The sequence below is a fragment of the Papaver somniferum genome, unplaced genomic scaffold (genome assembly GCF_003573695.1).
Source record: "Papaver somniferum cultivar HN1 unplaced genomic scaffold, ASM357369v1 unplaced-scaffold_15, whole genome shotgun sequence".
Lineage (NCBI taxonomy): Eukaryota > Viridiplantae > Streptophyta > Magnoliopsida > Ranunculales > Papaveraceae > Papaver > Papaver somniferum.
In genome coordinates this window covers 449747-472153 of record NW_020624376.1, presented here as the reverse complement: position 1 = coordinate 472153, position 22407 = coordinate 449747, and the positions used below count along the sequence as shown (strand labels likewise).

The 22407-nt window shown below is 35.4% G+C and overlaps 2 protein-coding genes across 2 annotated transcripts; both read right to left on the bottom strand.

The window, feature by feature from the left end:
• Positions 1-13244: 13244 nt before the first annotated feature.
• Positions 13245-14426, bottom strand: LOC113335774 (transcription factor MYB8-like). The gene is made up of 3 exons (XM_026581813.1): positions 14234-14426; positions 14009-14138; positions 13245-13924 (listed from the first exon to the last, which is right to left on the bottom strand). Exons 1-3 carry the CDS (start codon positions 14364-14366, stop codon positions 13372-13374), a joined length of 816 nt encoding a protein of 271 aa, XP_026437598.1. The 5' UTR covers positions 14367-14426; the 3' UTR covers positions 13245-13371.
• Positions 14427-18760: 4334 nt separating this feature from the next.
• LOC113335530 (stress-response A/B barrel domain-containing protein UP3-like) lies at positions 18761-19772 on the bottom strand. Its single transcript, XM_026581561.1, has one exon. The coding sequence runs from the start codon at positions 19708-19710 to the stop codon at positions 18886-18888; it is 825 nt and encodes a 274-aa protein (XP_026437346.1). The 5' UTR covers positions 19711-19772; the 3' UTR covers positions 18761-18885.
• Positions 19773-22407: the final 2635 nt, after the last annotated feature.

Here is a 22407-nt window from a genome sequence, read left to right as displayed (position 1 = left end):
GAATATGCAACTAAATCAAACCACAAAAGTAATCAATTTAATTGAAGGTGCTCAACATAAATAAACTTATGGAGCTACGACTAAGGTAATCATACGGAGACGACTAACTTAATCGCTCACATACTCAACATAAGGAAAAACCTTACGGAATATACGACTACATTAACCAATATAACATGATTTGCATAGCCGTTCATATACTCAACACAAGAACTTGTCGAATATATGAAAACTCAACTAGACTAATTACAAGAAAACTTATAATTAATCTAATTGGAATACAAACAAACAAACTAATCACAAAAGTAATCCATTTAATTGTCAAAAGATTTGCTCGACAAAAGAAGACTTTCGGAGCAAATAACTAAAAAACCAACCAAGATGATTAATATAGTTCATAATGCTCAACATATAGCATCTTATGGAACAACCAACAAAGCCAATAAGAATAATCGACTTAGTTGTATCGTGCTCAACATAAGACACACAATGGAGCCTTCACGGTAAAACCTAACAAAATGGATCAATGAAGATCAATACCGTGGATAACATACAAGGATTTATTCTATTTTCCATCATGACGACATAATAGACTTTATCCTTGTCAAACAAAAGATTTTATCCTATTTTCCATCAAATACATGACTGCATAGGCATAACTTTTGTAATTGTCAAAAGTCCATTCGTCCTTTCATTAATACGAATACCAATTCATGAACGACTTTACTTTTGATATCATATGGGACCTTCAAGTTCACGGACGCAAACAATACATATCCCATAAAAATATTGCAATACTTCAAAACAGATTAATACCGCAATAATATCATCCTCCAAATATTTTTACAATTTAAAACCAATAAACCTAAGAATAATCATAAGAAGATGAAAACAAAAATAGCTATGTGTAGTGACAATCGTCGCTATTCAAGCTCTAGTTATTCTTCCAACTAATCCAAAAAGAAGACATACTAGGCAACAAAAAGACAAGCTAGAGAGAATCAGACTCCATCTTTTTCCTGACAGCGAATAGGGATATGGGCAATACAGGATCCTCACAAGACATGGAGTCTTCGGGCTTGTGAACGCCATCCTTCTCTGCTTTATCAGAGAAATGATTCTCTTTACGAAGATCATTGATTTGAGATTTTATGAGACCAAGGTCAGACACAACCTTTTCCAACTCAGTTTTCACCTTATCAAGACCTTTTAAAATATCAACAAGCTGTTGTTTTGCTTCCCCGAAGTACTTAAGAAAGTCATGAATGACTTCAGCAGAGATCATATCATCCTTCTCAACATCTTCATGAGAATGAGCAAAGAAACATGAATCATTGGGAAGATCTTCATCTACAAGTGCTCTATTCCTCCTGGAATCAACCTCAACACTTTTGTCAAGAAATCCTTTTCTGAAACCACCATAGCAAGAAGAGGAGGAAGACATTCTTTGAAAACCCAAAAACCACCAGAGGTACACGTACGTGACTTGTAACCCTAAGAGGTTGGATATTTTATCCTTGGGGACAACAATTTAGGGTTTCAAATAAACTGTTGACTCGGGCCAGAACGGAATCCGTTCGAGTACAACAAATACCCAAGAAATAAGGTCCTTCAAATATTTGAAAAACAGGTCAAAAACAAATTTTAAGACAGTATGCAACATTTTCTTTTGACTTAACCAATACTTGATTTTAGCGGATCTGTCAACACAAGTTTATCTATGGACGATAAGAAAATAGCTTAACTTAACAGATGCAAGAACAAGTATACTTGTTTTTAACACAACTTACTCAACAAGATTTTATATGAGTATTTTCTCGAACCTTGTGATTAATTAGCACAAGTACGAGCCGCTCATTATGAGGTTAATGTCTTTGGTTAAGTTTGTTTTTCCTCTTAGTCTTAGAGAGGGATTCTATTTGACATGAGAAATTATCATAAAATTTACTGTCGTCAAAGAGAGAGACATAGTTAGAGTTCTTACCAGAAGTGCCTTGACATGAGGAAGAAGATAATCTGTTGACAAGCTCTTTGTATTTTACAATTATTTCTTTAATATCCTCTCTTATCTTATCAATTTTCCTTTCTTCTGGAATGATCTTCTCAACAGGAACAATGTTGCACTTAGAGACAAAGCATTGACCTTCCTTAAGAAGATGTTTATTAAGACGTCTATTCTTCCCTTGAACATTGGAGGTACGAAAACCAATTGGTTCAATCATACGGATGTCAGTCACACTTTTGAGAATCCAATCTAGGGTGTGTTGAAGTTAAACTAAGGAGTCTTTATTCAACATGGAGATTTTCTTTTGTCTAACAGAACACTTGGTCTCACAGACAAGAAATACCTTTTGATCATAGGAATGATTGGAGGATGTAGTCTTAATACTACCGTCAGAAGAGTTGTCTCTTTTACAGAATGTCCCAAGTTCATGATTGGAAGAAACATTAGGAACATCTGTATTTACTTCTGAATGTAAAGCATCAGAAGTTCTTGGTAAATTAGATTGCTTTGAACATCCTTGAATGTAGAGTTTACTCAAGCGGCATTCAATATCCAAGGCATCCTTTTCGAGGCTGGCCTCAAGAGTTAGTCATGAAGATTATTCTTCAACATTGCCATGGACTTTGCAATTTCTTACAATACGAAGGAGAACATTGACATGGTATTTTAACTGATCCAATCTGACAGCTTGAATTATAACAAGGTTTAGAATCAAATTACTCTCTTCAGTTGTATCCCATTCATTAGAAGAGAAGGTCTCTTTCGAAGAGAGATCCAAACACACATTCCGTTGTTTATCTGTCTCGTCGAACCCCAAGGTTTTTCTATATTCGAGATTTAAAAGCTTTTCTCTTTAATAGAATTAGATGAGAGAGAATCTTTATTACTGGTGACGCATTTATCAGAGATAATACTCTTGTCCATAGAGTCAGATCGCTACAAACATAGACTGATGAGGTCTTTAATGTGTTTGCCTGCTCTGATACCAATTGAAAAAGCGGGGGTATAACAACACCACCCAATATTTCGCTTAGCAATCTGTATGGACTAACTCCGAAATACTTTGCTAGAGAATCATCTAGATAGTAAGACTCAATCTAGATAAAAGTATCTCAAGGAGTTAATATCTCTCTCTTGATTTGATTTTTACTCAAGCTAAAATCAATAGCGATTCTTTATCAAATACAAGGAATAACTTGGACGGTACCAAAGACCAATATCCAAGGATCAATCAATATCAATCAACAACTAAAGGTTGGATTTCCAATTGATGATCACGAACGCACAACCTGTATTGTTTCAATTATATAAAATATAATGCGGAAAAGAAATAACACATACACCAGAAGTTTTGTTAACGAGGAAACCGCAAATGCAAAAAAAAAAACCGGGACCTAGTCCAGATTGAATACACACTGTATTAAGCCGCTACAGACACTAGCCTACTCCAAGAAAACTTCGGACTGGACTGTAGTTGAACCCCAATCAGTCTCCGACCGATCCAAGGTACAGTTGTACTCCTACGCCTCTGATCCCAACAGGATACTGCGCACTTGATTCACTTAGCTGATCTCACCCACAACCAAGAGTTGTTGCAACCCAAAATCGCAGACTTGATAATAAACAAATCTGTCTCACACATAAAAGTCTATCAAAGGATAAATCTGTCTCCCACAGATAAACCCTAGGTTTTGTTCCGTCTTAAGATATTAAATCAAGGTGAACAGGAACCAATTGATAATCCGGTCTTATATTCCCGAAGAACAACCTAGATTAATCAATCACCTCTTTACAATCCTTCCTGACTACAAAGGCGGTTTGTCGAGGAATCACAGACAGTGAGACGAAGATGTTTGTGACTTCTTTATCTTTCCTATCGGAGAACTCTCATGATCTCAATCCAATCAAATATTGTACTCGTATGATTGAAGATGCAAGATCAGATCACACAACTACGATAAAAGTAGTATAGGTCTGGCTTCACAATCCCAATGAAGTCTTTAAGTCGTTAACCTGGTTTTAAAGAAGAAAACCAAAGTTTAAAGGAGAATCGACTCTAGCGAGCGCACTAGTATCACAAAGACGTCTGGGGATTAGTTTTGCACAATGCTAGATGTCTCCTTTATATAGCCTTCAAATCAGGGTTTTTCCTTAGTTACAAAGTAATCAATATACACCGTTAGATGAAAACCTGATTTATATTCAAGCTAATATTTCTCAACCGTTAGATAGAAAACATATCTTGTCACACACACTTGGGTAGATGTTTACTGGGTTTGTGAAAACCATGCCCAAACGTGTACGTGTATATTGGTTCAACATAGTAACCCAAAAATTTAACCATATGAGAATTTCATATTAACCTTGTTCTTCTTCACCATAACTAGTTCAATTGACTCAAATGAACTAGTTAAAGAGTTGTTCAATTGCTATGAGATCTTATGTAACTACACAAGACACAATTGAAACAAAGATGATTCGATTCGATTGAATCGGCTCATGAACTTTATAGCCACGGTTTGCATAAAGCATTCCTTAGTAATTTAAGTTTCATGTTCATAGCATATATTTAGATCATAACCTCTTAATCTCACAAACAAGTTTGCGGACTTAAGACAACCGGTGGAGTTTTCCAAACTCAGCAGAAAATCTCGGCAAAGAGACTTTCGCCAGTTTGCGGACTTACACGCAAACGAGTTTTTGGAAAATCCCAGCATAAATTCTCGGTACAATAACTTCTGTCAGTTTGCGGACTTGGCAAAGCCAATTCCTCCGGTTTCTCTCAATCAACAAAGTTCGAAAACTTCGGATTAAGGAATACATGGCTATGTAATCTAAACTCTCATTCCAATCATTGAGACATTCTCAGAGGACGTTAAATAGTTGTTATTCACAGACCGTTTCGCGTCAGAGCAATTCTCAAAGTAATTGAAACTTTTCATGACTTTCGTTACTAGGTGAAGATAAACTTGATCAAAGCGAAACGCTTTACCAACACATGATTTCGTGATATATTCGCCTCGAAATATCAAATGTGTATGATCCAGCCTATATAGCATATGACTTTTATCTCATAAGAAGTAGGAGATAGAAGAGATAGACTTTTAAGTGATAGATAAGTTCAAGTCTCCACATACCTTTTTGTTGATGAATTTTCACGGTTCCTTGAGTAGATATTCGTCGTTGTATGATGAGTCTCCATGAAGTCCTTGAGCTCAACTATATTTTTCTATCCTAGTCCGAGACTTAGCTAGGTAGGCTAGAAATCAAGACTCATAGTTTTGATCACTAACATTGACAAACATGCTTGAGATAGCAACGCATGCGAGGTCGACCGAGCTATGCTCTAACAATAAGACTGACTTTTTCATAGAATTGATGATAGTTCCGTCGAAGTTCAATTAGAGAAGACAATATATAGATGAAGTCTACTTCGTCAGATGTTCCAGCGAAGTAGGATTAGAAGTTTTTCTTAGCTTGTATTGTATTGTTATTGGCAGAGGAAGAGGACAGTTAGCTTCGCTCATGAACATAAAGCTCATGGAATCAATCACTTCTCACTGCAATTGCTACGAGACATCAACGGACCATCGAAGAATAGATTGAACTCATCCAACAGAGATTATCAACAACGAAGAACATAGGACAATCCACTTTACTGTGTGATGCAAGAGAGCAATTGAATCCCGCAGATAACAATATTATTTCGTCACACAGCAAACGAATCCATCTAGTTAAGCAATCAATGAAGGAACAAGAAGTTATGCAAAGCTTACTTAGCCTAGGGCAGTAACCGACGTTTTCTTCGCAAGAATTTTCTTCGCAAACGATTCCTTCGCAAATATTTTACTGAGACTTTACATCATCATCAAACCTCTTTGTGAAGTCTACTTCTTCAGCTATATAATTGGGAAGGTAAACCAAGTTCACACAAACAAGTCTGTTAACACAAACCAGTGAGCAACGTCTAGAAGCATGAGGCAGTGAAGAAGCACGAGGCAACAAATCTTATTAAAGCTAAGTACAACTTTCCTTGAACATTTATTTTTACATAAAAACATTTTCAATCGTATAACGTTTTCGCATAAAATTATTTTCAAAAACATTTCCAATCGCATAAAATTATTGCAAAAGTTACAATGCGATATAATTACATAATTACAAAGATCCGAGAAAAAACTTGCATAAATCAATTATTAATATTTCTCTTGAATATTTACTTAGCTTCAAATGATATGGTATTTCACATGGAGGGTATTAGGGGTCAAAATTATAACACCTCTTCAACGGGCTAGTAACCAACTACACCACAAAGCCTTTACCACGGGATAGCACACTCATACCTCCAATTCCTAGATCTAAACTCGTTTCAACCACAAATCAAAGATAAAATTGCTAGTAATGAAAAGGAGACACAAGAATTTTACATGGTTCGATCCATAATGGGATCTACATTCATGATTCTTCACTATAATATTTTGTGTTTACATGAAAACTCCATTAACGAGTTTTTTGGAGCTCTAGATCTAAGTTGGGAGGAAGAAGAAGATGATAGAGAAAAATAAAATCAGATCCCTTTCTCTCTCTTAGCCTTTTTCTTTAAGTACTAGAGAGTAGAAGTGAATTTATATTTAAGTCATTTGCTTTCTAATTAAGCTAACTTAGACATGGTAGTGTACATGCTATTTTATGTTGCTATATCGCCACGGCTCTTATATCGCGCTACGTGTTAAGTGTCATTTTTGGTATCTACAGTGAAGCATTTTTGATTTTGTGTGTGCGGGGTTCATGGGTGCGGGGCTTCACCTCGCCACATGACGATGTATTTTTGAGTTGGTGTGGTGGAGAGGAAACACTAAGTAGGTGGAGAATATGTGTAGTTTTTATTTATTTCTTTCTTTTTAACTTGGAGTGCACGAAGCTTCGTCGCGTCCCGTGGCAATGCATTTTTATTTTGATGTGCACGGAGCTTTGCCCCGCCCCGTGACGACGTATTTTTGATTTGGTGTGGCGCGTAAAATTAACTAAATAAGTGGAGAATAAATCCAGATTTTATTTATTTTTTCCTTTTATTTTCACATGAACAAAGAGTCATAATATAGTAGTTACTCGATTTCCAAGTTGAACTTGCACTTCCATAAAATTCCAAATATGGTAAGCTAGGGTTTCCTTTTAAGTTTGTAATTTTAAACCAATCATATGTTGCTAAATATCCTCACCTAAATATTGAATTTGGTTTCCTTTTTTTAATCTTTTTCCTATTCTTTTTAAACCAATCATACGTTGCCAAATGTCCTCACCAAAAGGCCAGTTTCACAAAACTTAAAAACATACTTATTTTGACCGATAGAAAGCGAGAGGTTGCTCATCGTTTAACGTGGGAGATTTATTTATCTAGGCATTTAAGTCTTTAGATGTGCCCAAACCTATTGGTTCCCTTCAATTGCTCACACCTGGCAACTTCATCTGTTGGTAAGCTGGCTGGAATTGGGCTAGTCAATGTCATGGAAACTTATACAACAAGGGAAAACATTACAGTTTGCTCACCCGTACAAGTGTCTCTTAGAAACTTGATAAGCAGATGTGAGATCCAATATTGCTTTGAAAATAATAAACATACCGACTCTTACACAGTAGTGATAATAATATGCCTCGACTCACTGACATTTTTGTTACAAGAATTATCTATCCCAATATAAAACGGGCACTATAAAAAAGAAGGCCTCTTGGGACGGCCATAAAACTGTCCCAAAAGTCTAAAAGCCGTCCCAACAGGTATTTAGGGACGGTTTTCATACCGTCCCCTGAACCACCGTCACTAATACTACTAGAGACGGCTTTGGCTTCCAGGGACGGCTTAATTCAACCGTCACCAATACTTCTAGAGACGGATTCACGCTGTAGGGACGGTTTTAGAATCCATCCCAAATACTTTTCTAACCGACCCTAGAGAAAAATTCCAACAGTAGCAGTGACCCAATAATAACGCCAAAAAAGCGTTGCTAAAGTTTGAAAAAATTGGTAAGACCTTTCTTGGTTTCTTTGGCAGGATGCCTTTCCCTTTACCCTTATGAACATTCATTCACACAGTATTTTCTCATTCATGAAATCAAGTTTTTCACAAAAATGATTCAAACATTTAGAATAACAAGTCTCATACAACAAAAGAAAAAACTCCGCAAAAACAATCAACAGGTGATGTTCATAGTTGTACACAACTTGGACGTAAACGGTGCACCATCTGCACTGGAAATGTATTTGATTGCACCTGCTCCAGAACGAACTTTATTTCTCCGTAGCATTTAATTCCTACCATCTACCATCATCGAAATTCTGCAACAAAGTCATCGATCGACATACATGTAGAACGAAACCGTAGTATCTAACCTAAATAAGTTTGCCTCCCTGTAAGAGGGAAAGTTGAAAACAAGAAATTTCTTAGAACCAAATTATCAGCATCTCAGATTGTCGTAGCCATTATTTACTGAAAATAATTAGTATCTTAACTTACATACACAGTTTATTTACGAGAAAATGGAAATGAACAAACCAAATAGGGTAAATACTATTGGGACAGGGATAGAGGAATAAATACTCAGTTTATGGGTTTGCATTTCCAGTTTATGTTATATGCCTTTGGAGGAGTTCTAACTCGCCTCAATTAGAATATTTGGGATAAGGCACATACCGTTGACACATGGCACCAGAATTTCCATTGAACTGTCAGTATCCCGCCGCATTTCCATTTGACCCTACAAGTAAATCAATTTCAAAAGTTGGGTCAATTCGTAATACAACTGCAAAAAACAGATATGACTCGAAGCTTTACCTCTTTTTCGGATTCCATATGTGGCTTGGAGCCGCCAGTGTGTCACTGTTGAACCTTTTGTTTGGCCCTATTTTCTATATCCGCTAACTCATGTTTCAAAGAAAAATAAATTAGTGCGCTTAAATGCTTCAAAAGTGTAAAATAAATAATCCACATCTCTCAAACAAACAGGAGTGCAATCTCTCAAGCAAATCGAAGACAAAAATGAAAACCTTAACATCGAACTCCAATATTATACACAAAAGGACTAAGGATCGAGTAAACAAGATCAAAGCAAACAAAATGCGAGGGTAAATTATCAAAAGGACTCAGGTATTTGGTTGGCCATTTTCTTCAACCGGGGCGACACAAAGGTTACCAAGTGCATCCGCTACCTCATTTCTTATGTCGAATGAGAAGCAGAAAGAAGATGTAGCAACAAAGGCAATGTCTCGCTAAAGTATATCAACTTCTTATGAGCAGGAGTACCTGCTGCTATGTTGGATAAACCCCAGGCTGCCTCCTACAGTACTAACAAAAATATCAACTGAGAGGTGAGAAAAATATAATACTACATAAGAGTTGTTAGTAAGGAAAGCATACCTTCTTCAACACCCGATGCTCACATCTCAAGCAATATACAAGAGCCAACACGACATTTTCAAGAAACTTCATAAGCAACTATGGAATTAGAGAACACTAACTCTCCACATTAGCAGACATACAATGAACTTCCGCCTACAAAAGACACCAGCTGAGAAACCCGAATTCATTCTACAGTTCTCAAATAAAACCAAGAAGACACACAAACTTATCTCACCCTGCCAGATGAAGTAAATTCCATACTTACTTTCTCCTTCTCGAACAACATACTCACATGAATCTACAATCAATTTCAATTCAGTACAAACACAAAAATTTAACCCCTAGAAGAAATTGAAGGGAAATGTTATTGATTTTAATTCAAATTTACACAAACAAAAAACACAAACAAAAATTCTTACTATAATGTTTGAACTGAATAAGTTGAGCAATCTTTAGCAGTGATGCAGTTGGGAGTCTCTGTAATAACGGAACGTGAGATGGAAACTCGATTACTGTTCTTCACCAATATATCAAAAATTAGATAAGGTATGATTAGATTAAATAAACTCAGAGATACCATATGAACATAGTCAGCTTATATATAATACAAGGAGTTATGGATGGAGGGAAGGAAATAACATGATGTACCTGTTTTTCTTAGATAGGAGATGTTTCTTGGATAACACCTTCTTTCTACTTATCAGGAACGATCACCTTTCGATAGCTTCTTCTCACCTGCAAATCAAAACTCTAAAAGTCATCATTTCGTACGAGTAATTTTTAAACCATAGTACTTCACTTTATGAATTCACAACAGAAAAAGAGAAAAATTACACTTATCGCACACCATAGTAATTTAGGTTCTCGATCTGTTTTTTATTAGAGATTTTAAGATATCCCCTTCTATTTGTACTCTAACGGAGAGACACTCCTGTCCTAAAATTCATAGTCTCTTAACAGTGTCCTAATAGATCTACATATGTGTCACTTATTGAACCAAGCTACGCAAGGAAAAACCATACTATTAGTTCTAGTAGCAATAATTGACAATACAAAATCCTTAGCATAGAAGGTGTACATAAAGCCTTGGCATATGATAGATTGTTAACTATTTTATTATGCTAATTTTTGATGCAGGACTACTCTTTTCCTCACAGCAACATTACTAGCAACGAATCACTTATGACAAGTAATTTCGAAATCAGTGTCGGTTACTAAAAATTATCTTATACAAAGGTCAAAGGAAATCTCTAAGTTGCACCCTGTTGTTTTTACCTATTGACACAGATGAGATGCAATTTGCAACCTACACAGACATTTAGAACAACCAACTCTGCATAAGAGTAACAAATAATACTTTTATCCACCATTTATCAAGTTTTCTAAAGTTGCATTACCAGATTGAAAAACAATACCAAATTATAGCATAAGTAACTATAAACTCAAATATCAGTACTATAGTTACAGAACATCTCACACACACTTAGCAAATTATAATGTTATAATGTTCCGTGCAAATTCCGTTGTATTGTGCACTGAATCATTCATATACAGTTCACAGGTACAACAACAATACATGTACTTGTTATATCTATTACCTGAGGACTTGTACCAGTGTCGAGGCATGAGAAGAAAAAAGTCAAATTCTACACAATTGAGACACTTACCTTATTAAACGCAATTTACAGGTTCAGGTTCACTCAGTAAACCAATTTAAGGATAGGAATTGCAGTCAGATTAGATTGATATCAATCATGGACCACACAAAACCAGTTCAAATAAAGAATTGATTCTGGGATATAACGAAGTATAAAACTATGAGCAGACATATAAAATAAAGTTACGCAGATGCACATCACAAAAATATAGGAGAGATTTCCATATCCGTAGTACTAATTTGCCAAAGAAATCACTAATTGAGATTCGAAATAAAAATTTACCTGAATTTAAACCCAAAATCGATGGAAATGCGGAAAGTGTGCTCTTGTAATTTGCAAACCCTATAATCAGAAACCACAAACAACAACGTGAGATTTCCAAAACATAATTTACAAACCCTAAAATCAAATCAACGTAAGATTCAAAGAGTAGGAGGACGAGATTTAACTGAGAAATGCTAACACGAAGAAATTGGAGACCTAGATCTCATAGGGGAAAATCAGGAACAAAGGAAATTTAACAGAACGAGAAGTTTATTCAGCAGAAGAGGAAGACGGTGAAGAGAAAACTGAAAGAAGCGACATAATCAAGAAAAAAAAGTGAAAATGATTTATTGTGTATTTGGGCGTGAGATAGTTAAATTTCGGATGACGCAATCACCACCGTTGATGAACCTATTTATTGGGGACGGCTAAGAAGAATATGTCCCCTTTGGTGGAGCAATAGTAACGGCCAGAGGGGCATGTCCCAAAAACAATCTAGGGACGGCTAAAGGTCGGTGTCCCAACAACTACCTTGTAGGGACGGTTTTTAAGAACTGGTCGTCCCTAGAAGCCGTCTTTTTTGTAGTGGGGATTCATCTTACCAGCTGGTGTCACTTCAGTAAAGTGGTAAATTTATTAGGTGATGATATCTGAATTCGAAACTCCCGTCGAGATTAAAAAGAAAAAAGCGGATCAACCCCAAAGTAGACCCATCTTATTGGATTTGTTGTCTTTTTACTTGAATAATTGTGGATGTTTAATTCTTGAATCTCTTTACTCTTTTGACTCAGATGGGTGACCCTCTGGCGTACACTTGAGTTATGTGGGACTTCCGGTAATAATAAGTATTACCCTTTGGTGCAGATGAACCATAAGACTTACTCTAAACACCCATAACAAATGGAAGTGCAACAGCAGTATATATGCATAACACCATAACCACCTGGGCCATCTTCATTTAGGACATACCTACTAACCATCAGCATCTCACTGCAGACAACAAAGAATCTTACGAGCAATTACTGTTAACTAACCATACGTATTAATTGCTATATGGTATTGATCAATTCGTAGGGTCATAGTGGCCAAGAGAATCATTCACATTATACATAGTTCCAATCACATGGAAGAAGAAATCTTAAAAAGAAAAATCTAACCAACCTAGCTAACTCACTGTCATGGTCTCATTTCTTCTTCTGCATTACTTAACATTAAAAGCCCCTAACTATGGCTAGATTTTGTTGTTCCTATAGTCTTTACTTCCTTTTGAAATTCATACTTATAAGTTGTGTTTTCCTTTTGTCTCTTGTCCTATTTGAATTCCTTAGATACTTTCTCCATTGTGGTAAAAATACAACATTTTAGTCAAAAAGATTACGTAGGTGCTCAAAGAAATTTCAACCATCTAGGTTTTAGCTGCTAGGATACTTTTACATGGGTTCCCTATATAAATTGACATCTTATCATCCTACTTACTTTTGGACTTCTAAAAATATTTCTGAGAAAATGAAGGAACAAAAAACTTTTGCTTTTGGTTGCCTAACACACTCTAAGATTAAGTGATTTCAAGTAAATATCAAAATCTTACCAAGGGATGAGTCGGAGGATGACCATACTTTGAACTAAAAATGGAAAATGCAAGAAGTGGGGGTTCCGTTGCCAATTTATTTAGCAAAGATTTTTCTTTTTCAATTTTTTTTAGCACAGATTTTGAATAACTGTGATGTAAACAACCATTATCGGAGAAAAAGGAGTTATGATTTCTGCTTGATGATGGATACCTAAGTTGTACACCAAAAATGTAAGAAAAAAGGGACATTGAGATACCGTTGTACAAAACTTCGAACAGAAGATAAACCGTGACAGTTTTATTTTGATTTCGGCGTACAAAACAGTGTTCATATAATCGAACACCATGATAAAGTTGGAAAAGAAGTCAATTATTATTACTGTTAAGATCTTCTACAAACTAATCAAACACTAAACCTTACTCTCTTAAAAGTAATTAGAAGCTAATTAAGAATATTATATAATGTAATTAGTTTGATGTTTCATTCTTTGAGCCAACCTTCTTGAATGCAATATTCATTTCCTGTCCAACTTTGCAACATTTCATCAAGTAAGAACAACGAATCACCCGAACTTGGTGACGAGAAATCCTCCATTCTATCAACACCAAGATTGCTTAGTTGTGAGAATTCAGAGAAGCAACAGTTTTCCATTTCATAGTTTTGCAACAAGTTCTTTCCTCTTAGTGGACACCCCAGAAACCCGTTTACCGTCTCCAATTTCATCTCCGTATAGTGCTCAGTAGATCCTCTAATTTTGTCACGGTTCTCTACAGTTTGTGTTTGTGGAGTAGGACTGAAGAATAGCTTGGTACACCTAAGTGCTTTGGTCTTCACAACAGTTGATGATTTAATCTTGGGTTTTGATGTTCGTGTTTCAACAGATGTTTTTTTCTTCTCTTTAGACTTAATGGGGCTCTTTCGAGTTGAACTTGAAGCTGAGTGGTTTTGAATCTTCTTAGCTAAATTAGTATTCCAGTAGTTCTTGATTTCATTATCTGTTCTTCCCGGTAGCCTTCCTGCTATTAGAGACCATCTATATATATACAACAAACAAACAACTCAAAAATCCATGAAACTGCGTAACGATCAATTATAAGAAAAACAAGATCAACATTACCTGTTTCCTAAGAGCTTATGAAGTCGAATGATGAGTTCTTCTTCATCACTAGAAATGTTTCCTCTCTTAATATCAGGTCTCAAGTAATTCAACCAACGCAGGCGGCAACTCTTCCCGCATCTCTTTAGACCTTCAATGGAAAAATCATGAGTTAGTAATCACATAACTCAGAATAAAGAAAATAAACCACAAGAAAAAAGTAGTATTGGTGTTATAATGCTTTACCCGCTTTGGTGGGAAGATTTCTCCAACCTCCTTCACCATATTTTTTAATGTAATCAGAGAGTATCTTGTCTTCAGTAGCAGTCCAAGCTCCTCTGTTCAAACCTTCCTTAGAACAGCAAGGACTTCTACCCATTTTCACACCAAAGATTGAATGAGTGAGAAACAACACTAAATTTCTCTCTGTCTATAGAAATTTAAATAGAGGGTTATGATGCTGCATGGTTGGTTGATGGTTAGGACCAGAGGTCTTAAAGAGGCTCACATGCATGCACATTAGTCATATGGTTTAATTTGGATCAAGTCATTAAAACCTTCTTACATATGAACATTTACATTTTAAGATATGGTTTAATTCTAGGGGTTTTTCCTAGTGTCCACTTGAGGCAATGCAACAACTTCAACCTGATTTATTTGGATGAATTTCTAAAGATTTTGTAATGGTCCATAAATTAATGCACGACTTATATTTTTTTTTTTCACATTGCCTTTTATTTTCTTTTCTTCAGGTGCTCAATTTCCCCACGACAATACCTAATATGAATGTTTTGATGGTTCATGTGAAACTCGAAATGACTGCCACGGAACGAGGAACACTGCATCAACCGAAGGACATTGTCTTAAACAGGAGGGATACTGGGACCTTGTAATCTTAAACCAGTCAGCCAAATAGGCGCTGCTTATCGCCTGATCTTGATTGAAGCACTTCTGCAAATTGTTTTTGGATACTGAAAGGCTCAGAAATTGGATAGGGGTTGTTCGCCGCTTGCGCGCTAGTTGCTCAGTGTGGTTACACGGTGTCATATGACCTCTTAGATCATGTCATTCACCTCCCAAGGGTGCACCACCATCCCACGGATTAAGGGTAAATGGATTCATTTATTTACTTATTTTGTTGTTAATTAGAAACAGATTAAAAACATAGTAGACAAATAAGAATTTTGATTCATAATATTTTAGGCTTTTTTTACAAGAGAATATATATCCACTGACAATATCAACAGACTTTGTTGCTAGATGGAAAGTAACAAGTAAAGTATTCCAATGATTTCAACAAGTGTGTATTACAGAAAATTTCCGCACTGTACCTACCTGCTGATTACCATCCAATTCCAGGTTATAAATCAAGTCTCACAAGCCATCTGAAGAAGACCATCATAAAAGTCTTCCTCATTTGGAAAATATTTAGCAACACAAGCAACCCTGGACACATTAAGCAAAGAATCCACAAAATAGAGGCAGAGAAAAAACATTTCAAGTGGATACAAAAACACGAAAAGAAGAATGAAAAGTAAATTACACCAAATATTGTCTTGTATTATCGTCTTTATGTGGAACAGTGGAAGTATGACTCAACCTGTTCTTTAAAGGAAGATGGAAAATCTACTTGAACTATACAAACTTATCGCCAGACATGCATTAAAAGTAGAAGTCCGTGCAAATACGAATACAATCCAAGAGAACTCTTTCAAACAGCACAAACTAGAACTGACAGTCTCTTTCTTTTTGACACCATGACATAAATACTAATTTTAGCAACTTCAGACTCCTGACCATAAAATCGTTTGAGGATAACGATATTCTGCATATAAAACTTGGCAGCTTTCAGTAGCCATGACAAAGCAGAGCAAAACAAGTTGAATTGGATTTCTGTACGCAGCTTCAAACTTATAGCAAGAATAACAACTACTCAACTTTCTGATAATCAACCGAAACAGTAAACTTTGATTCCTAAGTACAATATTCAACTAGTCAAGGAACATAAATCATATCAGTTATTTTGTTCTATCGATCTGTACAGAGTACTTAGTAGACAAATCATTTATATCTACGCAAATTGTTCCCATGTGATTGTAGTCTAATCTAGACATAGTACTATTATTAAACCAAGTAACTTCATACTTCTACATAAACTTCAGACTCATAACAAAAAATATGTTTGAGGGCAACCACAGCAAGAAAGATAGAACAATAAAGTATACAGGAATATGAATTATGGAAATATATTCTGCATATAAAGAAATGCAGCTTCCAGTAGCTAGGAGAAAGCAGAATTGGATCTCCATAAACAGATCTTGAGTTAAAGCATGTGTACAAAATATTCCACTATTTGAAACATGGTAATCTACCCAAACGAAAAGTATGATTCTTAAGCACATAGTCAACTAGTCAGGGATAACAAGAATATCTTTTATTTTCAGTCTACCACCGAGTAGATGAATCATGAGGATTCATTGTTACTTATGTAATTTCCAAGTGATTGTTGCCTTATTTAAATAAAAGCACCAATTCATATATTCAGTTTTCTCAAATGAATTGAAACCACTCTGCACAACTCATCTCTGCTTTGATGTGTTTCAGATCCGATAGGATCTCTTGCCTGCTCTAATATGTAATGGCAGTTACCTACTTATATCATCATCGTCAAAGTCCAACAGCAATGTATGAAAAAAGTGTCTATAATCTGAAGGGTGTGGCGCTAACAAGTTTAGATCCTTCCAGTTTTACTTCTTTACTAGGCATAAAAAACAACTCCAGAAAACAGACATCACATAGTACTAAATCCACAAGCACCAAGATAAGAGGACCTAACACTGTAACCCCGTATTGCAGATTGTAACTAGGAGGAACACCCCTCACATTAATTTTTTAAGATGAGATGGCAGAACTTAAGCATCGTATCAAACAAAAACACATAGACAACACCAAAAAGACAGATAATTGCTGACACTGACAATATCAAAAGACTTCGTTGCAAGATGAAAAGGAACACATAGCTTCAAAAACCAGTAATCAAATGATTTCAACATGTGTGTACTAGAGCAAATTACACTGTACCTACCTGCTAAGTACCTATAATCTGAAGGGTGTGGCGCTAACAAGTTTAGATAAGAGAATCTAACAACTGTAACCCCGTATTGCTGCTGGTAACCAGGAGGAATACCCCCATATTAACTTTCTAAAATGAGACGGCAGAACTTGAGCATCATATCAATTAAAGGCACTTAGACTGTTAGACAACACCAAAAAGAACAGATAATTGCTTGCACTGACAATATCAAAAGACTTTGTTGCAAGATGAAAAGGAACAAGTAGCTTCAAAACACAGTAATCAAATGGATTTCAACATGTGTATAAAACCAAATTCCACATTGTACCTACCTGCTGATCGCCATCCAATTCAAGGTAATAAATCAAGTCTAACAAGTCATCCAAGGAAGACTACTGCAGAAGTCTTCCTCATCTGGCAAATATTTAGCAACACAAACAACCCTGGACTCATTAAGCAGAGAATCGACATAACATAAAGCCAGAGAAAAAAAACATTTCAAATTGATATAAACTATAAAGATAAGGAAAGTAAATGCCACCAAATATTGTCTTGTTTTAACGTCTTTATGTGGAACAGTGGAAATATGAGTCAATCTGTTCTTTACAGGAAGATGGTAAACCTCCTTGAGCTATACATACTGATCACCAGATATGAACTCAAAGTAGATATTAATGCAAATACAAAAACAATCCAAGAGTACTCTTTCAAACGGAACAAACTATTACTGCTGTCTCTTCCTTCTGATGCCTTGACTAATACTAATTTAACCAATTTCAGATTCATATCCAAACAGTAAAGTATGATTTGTAAATACACTATTCGCCTAGTTAATATGATTTGTACAGTATAATCTAGACATAGTACTAATAACAAACTAAGTAACTTCAGACTTTGACATAAATACTGAGCAACCTCAGACTCATAACCAAAAACTTGGTTGAGTGTAACCACAGAAAGAAAGATAGAACAATAAAACATATAGCAATATGACTTACAGAAAAGCAAGTGTGATTTGTAACTACAATAATCAACTAGTCTAGGAACATAAGAATATCTTTTATTTTCAGTCTACCACCGCGTAGATGAATCACGAGGATCTAATGTAAGCTATGTAAATTCCAAGTGATTGTATAGTCTTATCCAAAAAAAAAAAACACCAAATCAAATATTCAGTTTTCTCAAATGGATCAAATACATTCTCCACAGCCCATCTCTGCTACAAAGCGTTCCAGAACTGATAGTGTGTCCTGCCAGCTCTAAGATGTAATTGCAGGTACCTTCTTGTCTACTTATATAATATCATGATCATCGAAGTCTAACAGCAAATCAGCAATGTTATGGAAAACTAAGTCCGCAAACTCCAAGATAAAAGAACCAATTCGTAATCCCAGATTGCTAATTGTAACTAGGAGGAACAACTAATTTCCCCATATTAACTTAATAAATGAAACGGCAAAACTTAAGCATCACAGCAAGTAAAAGCGCTTGGAAAATACCAAAAATATTGACTACTCATTCCATAGTAACCTATCTACTGCTATAGTGGAAGTCGCAAAATGATAGTCTAACAAACAAATAAGATAATCACCTACTTCTCGCAATCATGTAAATTAGAAATTCAGAAACCCATCAATCTAAGTTGTAACAGAAATCAGAACAACATGCACTAAAAAGTTCAAATGTAACAAGAAAAAACAAAGCAACAATTAAACAAGTACTCAAATTGATAATTCTCATAAACCCATTTCTCAAATTGTTCAATCCATGTAACATTTCAAGTCCAAAGATTGTAACTTTATTACTAACACCTCACCATTACCATTCAAAGATTAGCAGTAGACAATGAATTAGGAACAACATAATCCAAAACAATAACACCATCCAACAAATCTCTAACCTTTTCCTTCTCTTTCTCCACTCCTTGTTGATTCAAATCCAACTTATCCAACTCCTCCACTCCCTGACACACAGCAATAGACCCAATAGTAAACCCTTTAGCTCTAGGAGAAAAATTCTCACCAAAACTAATCTGTTCAATAAAATCCTTTCCAACCCCATTTTTAATCCCAATAGTATCCAGAACAACCCCTTTTTCAGTCCCACCAAACCCTTCTTTCAATTTCAAGAATGTAATTTTCATAGCAGATCCAGGTTTAACAACCAAAGAAGAAGACCCATTTTCAAGATTAGAAACCCAATCAACAGCCATGATATCATCACAGATTGGTAATACATTCTCTTTAACAACAGATTGATGATCTGGGTGAACACCATAACCATTCAAATCTTCTTTAGATTTGTATCGACTGTGTAATAGATGAGTGAAATTGTATTGAGATGAAGCTGATTTGTTTCTGAAAATGGGTCCTGCTGATAAGTATAGGACTTGATCTAATGAAATGAGATTGTTTAGACGATTAAGCATTGTGTTGATCTTTGTGGGTTCTGTTTTTTCATTGACTTTGAATAGGACTATGTGTTCTATTGTTTGAGTTGAAGAAGAAGAAGAAGACATTTTGATGGTGAATTTTCTTGCTGGAGAAAAGGGTTTAGAGATTAGAGAGAGTGGGAAGATGGGTTTGGGTTTATGGAGGAGAAGAGAGAAAGTTGAGGATGAGATTGGTGAATTGACTCTCAAAGACATCATCTTTGTGTGCCTCTCTGTTTACCTAAAAACACTTGTGAGTGTGAGAATACCAGGCTAGAGGGAGTGTGTGTGTATGTGTTTGATGTTGATTTTTTTAGGGATTTTTATGTGTGTGATTTTTGTTCTAACACTCCGGTTACACCTTGGTTGCCGGTCCCACAGGTATGTTACCGGGAGGAAGACATAAATCAGAATTAGGGCTGTTCATGGTCGGTTTTGGTTCGGTTTCTAGCCAAACCAAAACCGAAACCAATATTATTGGTTTCTAAAAATCTAAACCAAACCAATCCATTAACCATTGGTTCGGTTTCCAAATGGCTCCAATTGGTTTCGGTTTGTCCCAGTGGTTTTTGATTAACCAATAATTATGTCAAACCAAAAAAAAAAATACACAAATTTACAGATAAAAAAATCGTAGTTGCCGATAGTATTGGTTTACACAAATATACAGACAAAAAAAATAAATCAAGAATAGTTAAAGCTTACTCTAATTCTAGAGATCAAAAGAAGATATATAATATATCCTAGTTTAGTTATTGACAAATAAAAAAGAAGGAAGACGGGAAGAAAAAAGTCGAGTAGCATCAGCTGTTATTGGGGGTGGAGAAGGGAGGCGGCTGAGAGAAGGAGAAAGAGAAAGAGGGAGAGTATCATAATGAAATATTAGATTTAGGGTTTCTATTTATCCTCTAAATCAATGGGTAGAATCTAATACTTTTAAATCGACGGTAGAAACTAAGTTTAAAAATTAATCGGTTCCCCAATGGTTTTTGGTTCGGTTTTCAGGTCAAACCAAAACCAAACCAGTAATGTCGGTTTTTCAACTTTTTTTACCAAACCAATCCAAATCTAAATGGTTTGGTTCGGTTTTTTGCTTATTGGTCTGGTTCGGTCGGTTTCCAACGGTTAACCGATACCATGTTCATCCCTAATCAGAATTGAGACTAATTGCTCAGATAACTGAATATCCGCTATTCGTTGCACCGGAAATTTAGGATATTGTCCGAAATTATAGGAATTACTGGTTAATCATGTTTACTAGAACCCGCTTAATGTGTAGACCATAATTAGATATCTTTTAAGTGGTAGTCCGATTTTATGTTTTTGGACCAAAAGAATTAACTCCCGGTCCAAACACGTGTAAGAGTTATTAAGCGTTTTTTCCTAAATGCCTAAAATGCCCTCGTATGATGATAACATTCTGGATCTAGTTCCTTCTTTCAGTTTCTTCTCCGACGAAGAGCTTTGCCATGGCGATTGATGGAGAAAAGCCAAGGAAATCTAATTCTCTGCAAACCAAAATCAGTGACGATGATAATCGTTAATGTTTGTTTTCCTCATCTTTAATTTTATATTTTTAGGGTTTAATTGGCGGCTCCTCGTCGATTTCTTATTGATTGATTTTCCTGATTTTTCTTTTCATGACGGAGAACTAGGTTTTTCATCATTTTTATAATTTGATAGTAACAAACATATGAAATGTGAAGAATATGAGTTCGTAGACAACTAATTAGCCATGGATTAGTAAGGGATTTAGAATTGGGTAAAATTGTTCAGGTACTATTATTAATTGTTGATTTGATTGAATATTCGGAATTTAGTTCGTTATAAATTGGGTTGAACTGATTTTGGTTTAAGATCTTTAAGTTTTATAGATGTTTATGTTGTTTTTGTATTCTTAGATATAAGTAACATTTTTAGTGTCAATACGTGTGAAATCAAGTTGTTACACCATGCATGTGTAAAATGCAGAAGTTTCTCAAGGTATATACTATATGATGTTATTGAATTATTTTTTTTCTTTATCTGTATGTTGAACCTACTGCGTGTGTGAAGTGATTTTTTGCTAATTATGCGAGTTGAGACCAATGGTTAAGTAAGATATATTGTTATGTACTAGGCTTTGATTCAGTACATATTAATATGTCCTAGGTTTTCACTAGCTCTAACATGTAGATTTGTATTGCAATTTTTTGTACTTCATTTATCATTCAATGGTTGTTGTGGTTATAAGATTTAACTGTTTGTCGAGCAAGTAACATGGATACCATACATTGTCCTAACTTTGCAACCTCGGGAAAGGAAAAGCATTCTTGCTGCAGGTACCTTCGAAGCGATCTATTATTATGTGGTGTTTTTTTTTATTTGACGTAATTCTGGATTCTGTGTGAGAAAGTAAAACATCTAAATGAAGTTGCACTATGTACTTTGAGGCAGTAATATGACGCGTATATAAATATGAATAGGAATTCAACACATTTTTCTTTCATGATTTATCTTATATAAAACACTCTATAGTAAATTTATAATTCACCAATCTGATGAAAAATGGTATTGAGGATGGATTCACTTTTCCTATTTGGAGGCCATGGGTAACATTTACATTTGACGATGCAGGGAAATGATCTAACTCGGTACATATTAATATGTCCTAGGTTTTCACTCAGTACATATTTATATGTACTAGCTCTAACATGTAGACTTGTGCTAGAGTTTGCAATTCTTTTTACTACATTTATCATTCAATGGTTGTTGTGATTATACATATGCTGAGCAGGTAACAGGGATATGTGATTGTTGTTGCCATGAATTTGCAAACTCGGGAAAAGAAAAACAGTGTTGCTGCTGGTATCTTCTCAGCATTCAATTATTTTGTGCTCTTTTTTTCATTTGACATAATTCTGGATTCTGTGTGAG